The sequence below is a fragment of the Salmo salar genome, chromosome ssa01 (genome assembly GCF_905237065.1).
Source record: "Salmo salar chromosome ssa01, Ssal_v3.1, whole genome shotgun sequence".
NCBI classification, from domain to species: Eukaryota; Metazoa; Chordata; class Actinopteri; order Salmoniformes; family Salmonidae; genus Salmo; species Salmo salar.
This window is the reverse complement of record NC_059442.1, coordinates 49,351,824-49,365,552: the sequence shown is the minus strand read 5'-3', so window position 1 is coordinate 49,365,552 and position 13,729 is coordinate 49,351,824. Positions and strand designations below refer to the sequence as shown.

The 13,729-nt window shown below is 40.5% G+C and overlaps 1 protein-coding gene across 4 annotated transcripts in view; it reads left to right on the top strand.

Moving 5' to 3' along the window:
* wdfy4 (WDFY family member 4) overlaps window positions 1-10,917 on the top strand; it is a 211,162-nt gene extending 200,245 nt beyond the window's left edge. Inside the window, exons 64-65 of one of the 4 annotated variants that reach the window (XM_014198725.2) lie at window positions 9,365-9,491; window positions 10,185-10,917. In XM_014198725.2, coding sequence (XP_014054200.2) covers window positions 9,365-9,491; window positions 10,185-10,248 — 191 coding nt within the window. In that variant the 3' untranslated portion in view covers window positions 10,249-10,917. Of the gene's footprint in view, window positions 1-288; window positions 498-9,364; window positions 9,492-10,184 lie in introns of those variants that run through there. The other 3 variants (XM_014198716.2, XM_014198734.2, XM_045718738.1) reach the window with 3 other exon arrangements.
* Window positions 10,918-13,729: the final 2,812 nt, after the last annotated feature.

Genomic DNA, 13,729 nt, shown 5'->3' with positions numbered 1-13,729 from the left:
AGTGTGGTCTACAGCTTATCATGAGAAACTCTACCTCAGGCGAGCAATAGCTCGAGACTTCCTTAGATATCGTGCACCAGCTGTTGTTTACAAAAATACATAGACAGCTGCCCCTTGTCTTACCAGACGCTGCTGTTCTATCCTGCCGGTTCATCGTTTAGCCAGCCAACTGTATGTTGATGTTGTCGTTGTTCAGCCACGACTCTTTGAAGGATAAGATGTTACAGTTTTTAATGTCCCGTTGGTAGTTTAATCTTCCACATAACTCGTCGATTTTATTGTCCAAAGATTGCAAGTTTGCTGGCAGAATGGAGGGAAGTGTGGGTTTATTCGATTGCCTGCGAATTCTCAGAAGGCAGCCAGACCTTCGTCCCCTCTTTCTCCGCCTCTTCACTCAGATCACAGGGATCAGGGCCTGTTCCCGAGGAAGCAGCGTATCCTTTGCGTCGGGCTCGTCAGAGTCGTGAAGGAAAAAAGAGGATTCTGCTAGTCCGAGGTGAGTAATCGCAATCCTGATGTCTAGAAGTTATTTTCGGTCATAAAAGATGGTAGTGGCAACATTATGTACAAAATAAGTAATAAAATAAGTTACAAACAACGCAAATAAGCAAAGAAAAAAACACTATCGGCTGGGGCACGTAAAATGTCTGCCATCTTTTCCGGCGCCATCTTACAAAAGTTTGGACACACCTACTCATTCCAGGGTTTTTCTTTATTTTTACTATTTGCTACATTGTAGAATAATAGTGAAGACATCAAACCTATGAAATAACATATATGTAATCATGTAGTAACCAAAAAAAGTTGAAAAAAATCTAAATATATTTTATATTTGAGATTCTTCAAAGTAGCCTCCCTTTGCCTTGATGACAGCTTTGCACACTTGGCATTCTCTCAACCAGCTTCATGAGGTAGTCACCTGGAATGCCTTTCAATTAACAGGTGTGCCTTGTTAAAAGTGAATTTGTGGAAATTATTTCCTTCTTATTGCGTTTGAGCCAATCAGTTGTGCTGTAACAAGAGAGACCTATTTGGTAAAATACCAAGTCCATATTATGGCAAGAACAGCTCAAATAAGCAAAGAGAAACGACAGTCCTTCATTACCTTAAAACATGAAGGTCAGTCTATCCGGAAAATGTCAAGAACTTTAACCTGTTGGGTCTAGGGGGCAGCATTTGCACGTCTGGATAAAAAAAATGTACCCGATTTAATCTGGTTACTAATCCTACCCAGTAACTAGAATATGCATATACTTATTATATATGGATAGAAAACACTCTAAAGTTTCCAAAACTGTTTGAATGGTGTCTGTGAGTATAACAGAACTCATTTGGCAGGCAAAACCCTGAGACATTTTCTGACAGGAAGTGGATACCTGATGTGTTGTATTGACTTTAAACCTATCCCATTGAAAAACACAGGGGTTTAGGAATATTTTGGCACTTCCTATTGCTTCCACTAGATGTCACCAGCCTTTACAAAGTGTTTTGAGTCTTCTGGAGGGAGATCTGACCGAACAAGAGCCATGGAACGGTGATGTCCCATTAGACACCTGGCGCGCTAGTTCATGTTGGGTACCCTCGTTCCAATACGTTATAAAAGAGTATGCATTCGTCCACCTTGAATATTATTCATGTTCTGGTTAAAAAAGGCCCTAATGATTTATGCTATACAACGTTTGACATGTTTGAACGAACGGAAATATATTTTTTCCCCTCGTTCATGACGAGAAGTCCGGCTGGCTTACATCATGTGCTAACGAGACGGAGATTTTTGGACATAAATGATGAGCTTTTTTGAACAAAACTACATTCGTTATGGACCTGTGATACCTGGAAGTGACATCTGATGAAGAGAATCAAAGGTAATGGATTATTTACATAGTATTTTCGATTTTAGATCTCCCCAACATGACGTCTAGTCTGTATCGCAACGCGTATTTTTCTGGGCGCAGTGCTCAGATTATTGCAAAGTGTAATTTCCCAGTAAGGTTATTTTTAAATCTGGCAAGTTGATTGCGTTCAAGAGATGTAAATCTATAATTCTTTAAATGACAATATAATATTTTACCAATGTTTTCTAATTTTAATTATTTAATTTCTGACGCTGACTTGACTGCCGGTTATTGGAGGGAAACGATTTCCTCAACATCAATGCCATAGTAAAACGCTGTTTTTGTATATAAATATGAACTTGATAGAACTAAAAATGCATGCATTGTCTAACATAATGTCCTAGGAGTGTCATCTGATGGAGATTGTAAAAGGTTAGTGCATCATTTTAGCTGGTTTTATGGTTTTGGTGACCCTGTCTTTGACTTGACAAAACATTACACACAACTCTTGTAAATGTACTGTCCTAACATACTCTAAATTTATGCTTTCGCCGTAAAACCTTTTTGAAATCGTAAAACGTGGTTAGATTAAGGAGATGTTTATCTTTCAAATGGTGTAACATAGTTGTATTTTTGAAAAATTTGAATTTTGACATTTATTTGGATTCAAATTTGCCGCTCTTGAAATGCACCTGCTGTTGATGGAGTGCACCACGGGTGGCACGCTAGCGTCCCACCTAGCCCCAAGAGGTTAAAAGTTTCTTCAAGTGCAGTCGCAAAAACCATCAAGCGCTATGATGAAACTGGCTCTCATGAGGACCGCCACAGGAAAGGAAGATCCAGAGTTACCTCTGCTGCAGAGGATAAGTTCATTAGAGTTACCGTTCTCAGAAATTGCAGCCCAAATAAATACTTCAGAGTTCAATTAACAGACACATCTCAACATCAACTGTACAGTGGAGATTGCGTGAATCTTGAATGAGTTCCCACATATTCTGAGCACTTGTTGGCTGCTTTTCCTTCACTCTACGGTCCAACTCATCCCAAACCATTTCAGTTGGGTTGAGATCGGGTGATTGTGAAGGCCAGGTCATCTGATGCAGCACTCCATCACTCTCCTTCTTGGTCAAATATCCCTTACACAGCCCGGAGGTGTGTTTTGGGTCATTGTCCTGTTGAAAAACAAATTATAGTCCCACTAAGCGCAAACCAGATGGGTAGAGTATCGCTGCAGAATGCTGTGGTAGCCATGCTGGTTAAGTGTGCTTTGAATAGGGTTACACATTTTGGGGAATATTCAGAGGTGGAATCTTTCTATGGGAATTAACGTTAATATATGGGATATAACGGGAATTGACAAATATATGCAAATTAATAATAATACCATTTAAATGTAGATGTTTTTTGCATTGGATATATTTACCATATCGTATGAAGACAGAAACAAACATTTTACCTTATCATAAGTAGACATAATTGCAAATTATTAAATCCTTCCAATAGAAATAAAATATAAAAATGGTTACGAATTGAACTTAAATTAAATGAGTTGACTCTTTACATGGGATGATTTCACTGAAAAACAAAAGAAAGGGAATATTGAATGATCCCCAATGATCCATTGCATCTCCCAAAAACGTTTTCAACATACATCTGTAAAATGATAGTAGAGAAACTAAAGCTTTGGTTGTCTTCCTCTCAGGCTTCCATGTCTTCTCCCTGGACCTCATCAATGTCCACCCCTTGAACACCAGACTCTGAGTCCTCATCTTCACTGTCACTTTCCAACTTGTTGAGGATGGCTCGTTGTTAGGCTCAAAAAGCCTCAAATTTGCCCAGATGGCCACCAATTTTTCAACCCTTGTATTGGTCAGCCTGTTGCGTGCTTTGGTGTGTGTGTTCCCAAACAAGGACCAGCTGCACTCTGAGGTGGTTGATGTTGGTGGGATTTGGAGGATGATGGAGGCAACAGGGGAAAGAGCCTCAGATCCACAAAGTCCCTTCCACCAGGTGGCTGATGTGATATGTTGGCACGACTGCCATATTGCATCTCCATCCCAAAGCCCTTGCTTAGAAATGTACTTCGCCAGACTGCCAAGAACCATGCCCTCATCCAGGCCAAGGTGGCAAGACACGGTAGTGGTGACACCATAGGCCTTGTTGATCTCTGCACCAGACAGCATGCTCTTGCCAGCATACTTGGGGTCCAACATGTATGCTGCGGCGTGTATGGGCTTCAGGCAGAAGTCTTCATGCTTTTTGATCTATTTCAGAACTGCAGTTTCCTCTGCTTGGAGCAACAGTGAAGTGGGCAGGGCAGTACGGATTTCTTCACTTACATCTGCAAGCAGAGTCTGAACATCAGACAGGATAGTAGTGTCTCCCTAAATCCGTGAAATGGCTACTGTTATATGTTTCAGGAGTTTCAGGCTGCTTACCACTCTCTCCCAAAATACATCATCCAGGAGAATCCTCTTGGCAGACTGTGATATGGCCATGTAATGAACACGATGGGAGACAGAGAGCTGGTTTCAAGCACAGGGCACAGCAGGTGTTTCATTGTACAGCACCACAGATGGAGGCAGGTAGCTGGGTCCAGGGGCAGGCAGAAGGTCATACACAGGGGATCCAAAAAGGCTAAAGTACAGGCAGGGAATAGGCAAAAGGCATCGTTAGTGAGGCAGGGCAAAACTATCATACACGGGAGGATTAAATCACGGGAAAAACAGAGCTCTGAATAGAAGTGTGTCACAAAACAAACAAAACCTCACAATGATGGGGTGCAAAGAACTGAACTAAATAGTGTGTGATAATGGCATACAGGTGTGTGAACAGGTGATCAGAATTCAGGTGATTGGGATCTAGAGAGTGAGCTGCGTTCATGGGATCTACGTGTTTGAGTGTGTGAGTTGGAAAGTGGGCTGGAAAGTGAGCTGCGTTCAGGGGATCTACATGTTTGAGTGTGTGAGTTGGAAGCAGACGTTACAAGCCATTTCTTGGAGACTCCTTCCCCTCCAGGAGACTGTCAAACATGAAGACAACATCACCCCAACGGGTGTTGCAGGGGAGCTTCAATGTGGTGCTCTTATTCTTCTCACTTTGCTTGGTGAGGTAGATAGCTGCTATAAAAATGACCCTTCACATACCTAACCATTTCCTTGGCTCTCTTGTAGAGTGTATCCATTTTTTTCAGTGCCATGATGTCCTTGAGGAGCAGATTCAATGCATGAGCAGCACAGCCAATGGGTGTGATGTAAGGGTAGGACTCCTCCACTTTAGACCAAGCAGCCTTCATGTTCTCAGCATTGTCTGTCACCAGTGCAAATATCTTCTGTGGTCCAAGGTCATTGATGACTGCCTTCAGCTCATCTGCAATGTAGAGATCGGTGTGTCTGTTGTCCCTTGTGTCTGTGCTATTGTAGAATACTGGTTGAAGGGTGGAGATGATGTTGTTAATTATTCCTTGCCCACGAACATTTGACCACCCATCAGAGATGATTGCAACACAGTCTGCTATCTCTATGATTTGCTTGACCTTCACTTGAACTCTGATGAACTCTGCATCCAGCAAATGAGTAGATAAAGCATGTCTGGTTGGAGGGGTGTATGCTGGGACGAAGAACATTCATAAATCTCTTCCAATACTCATTGCCTGTGAGCATCAGAGGTGAACCAGTTGCATACACAGCTCGAGCAAGACATTCATCAGCATTTCTCTATGTTCTTCCATTGAGTCAAAAACTTCTGATTCCCGGAGAACCATGAGCTGTTGCTATCGATAAGGTGTCTGATTCATCATTTTTACCTTCGAATAGAAGTAGAGGGACTTTTGTCAGAGGTTGCTTGTTGTGACTGCTGAGGGAACTTTATGCACTTGGCCAGATGATTCTGCACCTTTGTTGCATTCTTCAGATATGATTTGGCACAGCATTTTCAAATGTACACAGCTTTTCCTTCTACATTTGCTGCAGTGAAATTTCTCCACACATCAGATGGCGTAGCATTTCCCTGTAAAAACAAAAAAACATTTTGTAAAAAAAACAACAAATACAATTCCATGTACAGATAAATAGTTAAGCAGTTAGATTAAACAACTCCTTTGTAAGATAAAAAAAAATGAAACAGGTTAACCTCTCTGGGCTAGGCGGGACGAATTCGTCCCACCTACGCAACAGTCAGTTGAATCCTGTGGCGCGATTTTCAAAACCGTAGAAATGCTATTACTTCAATTTCTCAAACATATGACTATTTTACAGCTATTTAAAGACAAGACTCTCGTTAATCTAACCACACTGTCCGATTTCAAAAAGGCTTTACAACAAAAGCAAAACATTAGATTATGTCTGCAGAGTACCAAGCCAGAAATAATCAGACACCCATTTTTCAAGCTAGCATATAATGTCACAAAAACCCAGAAGACAGCTAAATGCAGCACTAACCTTTGATGATCTTCATCAGATGACAACACTAGGACATTATGTTATACAATACATGCATGTTTTGTTCAATCAAGTTCATATTTATATCAAAAACCAGCTTTTTACATTAGCATGTGACGTTCAGAACTAGCATACCCCCCCGCAAACTTCTGGCGAATTCACTAACAATTTACTAAATTACTCACAAAGTTTTTGTATTTTTGAGGAATTTGTTATTCGCGCCACGCCTATCATTGGATATTGGAGCAGGTGTTCCGCTAGCGGAACGTCTAGATGTAAGAGGTTAAGAATTATAGATACAGAACTCCTGCCAAATTAGTTCTGTTATACTCACAGACACCATTCAAACAGTTTTAGAAACTTTAGGGTGTTTTCTATCCAAATCAAACAATTATATGCATATTCTAGTTACTGGGCAGGAGTAGTAACCAGATTAAATCGGGTACGTTTTTTATCCGGCCGTGCAAATACTGCCCCCTATCCCCAACAGGTTAATCCAACCACAGTGTCCGATTTCAAAAAGGCTTTACGGCGAAGCATAACATTAGATTATGTTAGGACAGCGCATAGACAAGAAAAACCACACAGCCATTTTCCAAGCAAGGAGAGGCGTCACAAAAAAAAGAAATACAGCTAAAATGAATCACTAACCTTTGATGATCTTCATCAGATGGCACTCATAGGACTTCATGCTACACAATACATGTATGTTTTGCTCGATAAAGTTCATATTTATATCCAAAAAACCCATTTTACATTGGCGTTGTAATGTTCATTAATGTTTTGCCTCCCAAAACTTCCGGTGAATGAGCACATCCATTTACAGAAATACTCATCATAAACGTTGATAAAATATACAACTGTTATTCAAAGAATTATAGATACACTTCTCTTTAATGCAACCGCTGTGTCAGATTTCAAAAAAGCTTTACGGTGAAAGCAAACTTTGCAATAATCTGAGTACAGCGCTCAGACATCAAAACAAGCCATACAGATACCCGCCATTTTGGAGTCAACAGAAATGACAAAAATTACATTCTAAATATTCACTTACCTTTGATCTTCATCGGAATGCACTCCCAGGACACCCAGTTCCAGAATAAATGTTAGTTTTGTTCGATAAAGTTAATCTTTATGTCCAAATACCTCCATTTTGTTCACGTTCAGTCGAGTAATCCAAATTCACTGTGCTCGCGCAGTAAGTTCAGACAAAGTCAAAAAAGTTATATTACAGTTCGTAGAAACATGTCAAACGATGTATAGAATCAATCTTTAGGATGTTTTTATCATAAATCTTCCATAATATTCCAACCGGACGATTCCTTTGACTTCAGAAATGGAAAGGAACACACCTAACTCTCACTGGAGCGGGCGCTATTGAGCTAATGTAATTTTCTCAGTCATCTGACTCCATACGCTCTTATTCTCTCCCCATTCACATTAGAAGCATGAAACAACATTCTAAAGACTGTTGACATCTAGTGGAAGCCGTAGGAAGTGCAAAATGACCCCACAGACACTGTGTATTAGATAGGCAATCACTTGAAAAACTACAAACCTCAGATTTCCACACTTCCTGGTTGGATTTTTTCTCAGGTTTTTGCCTGCCATATGAGTTCTGTTATACTCACAGACATTCAAGCAGTTTTAGATACTTCAGTGTTTTCTATCCAAACCTACTAATAATATGCATAGCCTACCTTCTGAGCCTGAGTAGCAGGCAGTTTACTACGGGCATGCTTTTCATCCGGACGTCAAAATACTGCCCGTTACCCAAGAGAGGTTAAAGTAATGATGGACTGTCATTTCTCTTTGTGTATTTGAGCTGTTCTTGCCATAATATGGACTTAGTCTTTCACTTTTACCAAATCTTCTGTATACACACCCTTAAATTGTCATAACACAACTGATTGGCTCAAACGCATTAAGAGTGAAAGAAATTCCACAAATGTATTTTTAACAAGGCGCACCTGATAATTGAAATGCATGAAATTCATGAAACCTCATGAAGCTGGTTGAGAGAATACCAAGAGTGTGCAAAGGTGTCATCAAGGCAAAGGGTGGCTACTTTGAAGAATCTCAAATATATTTATATTTTGATTTGTTTAACACTTTTTTGGTTATTACCTAATTCTGTTACTGTACATGAAGTGCTTTCATTTTAAAACGGTAAATCAGATATGTTTAAAAATACCCTCAAATACATTGTGACATTCTGTACTGTTGCCTCATATGAAACATTTTATCTCCAAAATGCTGGAGTATATAGCCAAATTAAAACTTTTAGCTTCACTGTCTAAATAAATACGCAGGGAAGTGATACAGTGATAGAAGTGAACTATCAGAGACTCAAATAACAACATATTTTTCAGAGAAATCTTCCATAGATATCTGTTTATATATGCTGTTAAGTGTGAGCTGATAATTCAGAGCCAACCATCTCTTAGTCTGACTGTTAGCTTCCAGAATCAAGTTTATAATAAAATGCTCCTTCCAAGGTAACATCTAGCCTGGAATTATGGAATTATACAATTATTAAAGATACCGACAGTAAACACTGATGAGCAATTCTGCTGATGTGTGTTCGGGCGCACATGCGTGCGTGAGCGTGTGTAATTTAGAATGCAATAATACCCAGCTGTTATTTGTTTATTGTCAGCTCATGGCAGTATTACCCTGGTACATTACAACAGAACAGTCCTGGTGTAACTGTGAGGTTTATTTATGAGGGATTCTTCTCACTAACAGCCTGCTGACCATGTAATATACACTACTGTAAATACAGTCTCTGATGCCTCTGAAGGTTTTGTGTTCCTTTAAAGTTTGTCAGGGTCAGAGGTTGAAAAAGACCCTGATCGACTACTTTAAAAAGATATCCTTCCGTCCTCGAATAACTCTGACATGATTAGATGGGTGAAAGCGTAGAGACCCTGTTGTCTGTGTTATGTTATATTATATTTTTGTTGTCCTGTACTATAGGTTTAGCAGGTCAGGTCTGTTATACAGTATAACAGGAGATCCCCCTGTACTGTAGGTCTAATAGTGCAGGACTGATTTTATACTGTTGTAATATTGTTAATTACTGTGTAGGAATGTCGGGTCCGGGTCAGAGTTGGGAGAGACACCTGGTGTTGTGTCGGCCGCTAAACAGGAGTGAAGCAGTGTCCAGACGGCGCTACAAAAACAACCCTGCAGTCACTGCTCTAGCCATGTCCAGGTACTGCATGCACACACGCCAAGAGACTTGCAGCTGTAATTGGTGCAAAAGGTGGCTCTACAAAGTATTGACTTTGGGGGGGTGAATAGTTATGCACGCTCAAGTTCTCCGTTTTTTTGTCTTATTTGTTGTTTGTTTCACAAGAAAAAATATTTTGCATCTTCAAAGTGGTAGGCATGTTGTGTAAATCCAATGATACAAACCCCCAAAAAATCCATTGTAATTCCAGGTTGTAAGGCAATAAAATAGGAAAAATGCCAAGGGGTGTGAATACTTTCGCAAGGCACTGTACGTTCATGTGCGTGCGTTTTGTACCACTCCTTTTTGGGGGTCACAGGTCAAAAGGTTTGAAAACCACTGGGATAAAGAATAGTGGCAACAAATGTAGTTGGATTGAATATAGTAATGGTAGCCTACGGCATTTCTTATAATCTTCTTTTTTGACACGAATTGTGTTGGTCATTGTAAATAAATGCAGCATTTATTCCAGCTCAAAATAGGTTTGGAAAATACTTAACTCCTCCCCTATTCTTGTAATAATTGCTCAACGACTCTGTGAACCCGGTTGCGAGATTGTTTTTTGAGGTGTGTCCCTTTTTGAGTTTGAGCATATGCCCTCCAAAAGGTCTGTGCATGGCCTTGATGCACGCACAGCTATGATAAACCATTCAATGTATGCCTCTGTGTTTACAGGACCCATGCTACTCTGCTTGTTGGAGATGGCTGGGGTAGAGTCTTCACCTGGACCTGTGAGTGATGGGGAAGGAGCAGTTGGGTGTGTCTGTTTGTGCGTGCATGCGTGGGTGTGGTGCGTGCGTGGGTGGGTGCGTGCGTGGTGTGCGTGCGTGAGTTCCATACAACCAACAATACACCAAAACCCAGCCTGCACTTCAGGAACCTCTTATTGCACTGCACATGTGCACTCTTTCACCAGCCCCTGCCTCACCTCCAGACCGACCACCACACTCCAATCGTAGAGAGATGTTCTCTCTCTCAAAGTCTCCTGGCACAGGGAGGAAATGGAGAGAGGGAGGATCAGGATTTTCTTTTTGAGTGTTTACAAACTATTTACACTTATTACAAGATTAACACATGACATGGAAGGAACAGATCAATGAATCATGTGGTTTCAACCTATATACAGATCGTACATTTCAATTTACTATTTTGTTGATGAATGTAACTGTAATTGTGAAAGTAACTGTTTACACTGCTTTCGGAAAGTATTCCGACCCCTTCACTTATTCTAAAATGGATTAAATAAAAAAAGTCTCATGAATCAGCACACAATACCCCATAAAGACAAAGCGAAAACAGGTTTTTAGAAATTTGTGCAAATGTATTATTTATGTATTTACATAAGCATTCAGACCCTTTGCTATGACACTCAAAATTGAGCTCAGGTTTGTCCTGTTAACATTGATCATACTTGAGATGTTTCTACAACTTGATTGGGTCCACCTGTGGTAAATTCAATTTGTTTTTATAACTTGATTGAGTCCACCTGTGGTAAATTCATGCATGTCAGAGCAAAAACCAAGCCATGAGGTCAAAGGAATTGTCCGTAGAGCTCCGAGACAGGATTGTCTTAAGGCACAGATCTGGGGAAGTGTACCAAAAAATTCCTGCAGCATTAAAGGTCCCCAAGAACACTGTGGCCCCCATCATTCTTAAATGGAAGAAGTTTGGAACCACCAAGATTCTTCCTAGAGCTGGCCTCCCAGCCAGAGGGCAATTGAGGGCGAACGGCCTTGGTCAGGGAGGTGGCCAAGAACCCGATGGTCACTCTGACAGAGCTCCAGAGTTCCTCTGTGGGAGATGGGAGAACCTTCCAGAAGGTCAACCATCTCTGCAGCACTCCACCAATCAGGCCTTTATGGTGGAGTGGCCAGACGGAAGCCACTCCTCAGTAAAAGGCACATGACAGCCCGCTTGGAGTTTGCCAAAGGGCACCTAAAGGACTCTGACCATGAGAAACAAGATTATCTGGTCTGATAAGACCAAGACTGAAGTATTTAGCCTGAATGCCAAGCGTCACGTCTGGAGGAAACCTGGCACCATCCCAACAGTGATGCATGGTGGTGGCAGCATCATGCTGTGGGGATGTTTTTCAGTGGTATGGACTGGGAAACTGGTCAGAAGAGACTAGTCAGGATCGAGGGAAAGATGAACAGAGCACAGTACAGAGAGATCCTTGATGAAAACCTGCTCCAGAGCACTCAGGACCTCATACTGGGGAGAAGGTTCACCTTCCAACAGGACAACAACCCTAAGCAGACAGCAAAGACAATGCAGGAGTGGCTTCGGGACTAATCTTTGATTGTCCTTGAGTGGCCCAGCTAGAGCCCGGACTTGAACCCGATCGAACATCTCTGGAGAGACCTAAAAATAGCTGTGCAACAATGCTCCCCATCCAACCTGACAGAGCTTGAGAGGATCTGAAGAGATCAATGGGGAGAAACTCCCCAAATACAGGTGTGCCAAGCTTGTAGCATCATACCCAAGAAGACGCAAGGCTGTAATCGCTGCTAAAGTGCTTCGACAAAGTACTGAGTAAAGGGTCTGAATACTTATGTAAATGTGATATTTCCATTTTTTATGTTTAATACATTTGCAAAAAAATTTAAACAGTTTTTGCTTTGTCATTATGGGGTATTGTGAGTAGATTGAGGAGGGGGAAAAACAATGTAATCCATTTTAGAATAAGGCTGTAATGTAACAAAATGTGGAAAAAGTGAAGGGGTCTGAATATTTTCCGAATGCACTGTATACAATGAATTAATTTGAATTATAATAACTCTTTGCTATTATTGTGGTGTCCTGGATCCTTTATTTGGAGTTGCTTTGGACACACAAACACACACACACTGAGCGTCAAAACAGGAAGTTCAATGTCAATACGACATTGTTTATTTCAGCCAATTACATAGAAAGTGGAACAAATAAACAAAACAGAATTACATTTAGAAAAAACTGTGGTCGTACGATCTCAGACTGTTGTTTACATGTGAAAGTATGCAGAGAACCAAAAAGCTGAGCCTGGATTTTTTCCCAGTAAACATGCACTGACAACATTTCCTGTTGAGTGGCCTGTTTATTACCAGTATGGTATGCTTCAGACCCAGATTTCTAACCAAGCATTCTCAGTTGGTAGAGCATGGTGTTTGCAACACCAGGGTTGTGGGTTCGATTCCCACAGGGGACCAGTATAGGAAAAACTGTATGAAATGTATGCATTCACTACTGTAAGTCGCTCTGGATAAGAGCATCTGCTAAAAAAAAAAAAAGGGGGAGAGATGCATGTTAAGAGGGAAAATCCCAAACACAGCTCTCTCTCCGTCTTTTCCCCTCTCCCCATCTCTCCCTCCTTCACTATGCTCCATGGCTGCCCATAGAGGAGGGCTCCCAGCAAACTGGGAACATTCCTAGAACATTACCTAACATTCCCATTAAGTTCTAGTTAGATAAAATCCTAACATTATGATGATACAGTAACATCCCAAAAACATTCAATTTTCTTCAGAAAATGTTTTAAATGAAATATCCTTGATATTCTCCTAACGTTCACTAAAATGTTGTGCACAAAATCTGTAACCACAGAACATTCCCCAAACGTTCTCATTAGGTTTCCAGGTACTGTAATGTAATAACACAATGTACCAGTAATAATTTTAGAACATACTGCCGCAACAAAATGTGAACACAATAGAAATGGTTCTGAGAAAACATTACTGGAACATTCTGCTAATGTTGATGGAGATTAAAAACACCCATAACAAGAAACAGGGAATATTCCCACAATGCTCTCATAAAGTTATAGTGTGACGTTATGACATGATTGTTCCAATAAAGTTCCCTAAACATTCTTCAGAAATCATGTCTGGATTCCATTAAATTAGTTCTGACATTACTGGAACATCCCGCTAACATTAATGGAGATGACATACGAGACACCTACTGTATAACATTGCTGCAATGTTCTGCTAATATTGATGTGTAATGTAACATTATATGAAGTTTCCAAACTTTTAAACAAATGTCATTTCACTCTTCTTACATCATTATATTTTATAAGAGTATTGTCCAAACATAGCTATATCTTTTTTAAAGATAGATTTGAACCTGCGATCTGCAGGCTACTTCGCCACCAGGATCCTAATGTTTCTAGTGGATTTCCCTTTGTACTGAAATCCTTAAACCATAATCCAAACTATGGCTATATGTCTTAGTACATATGC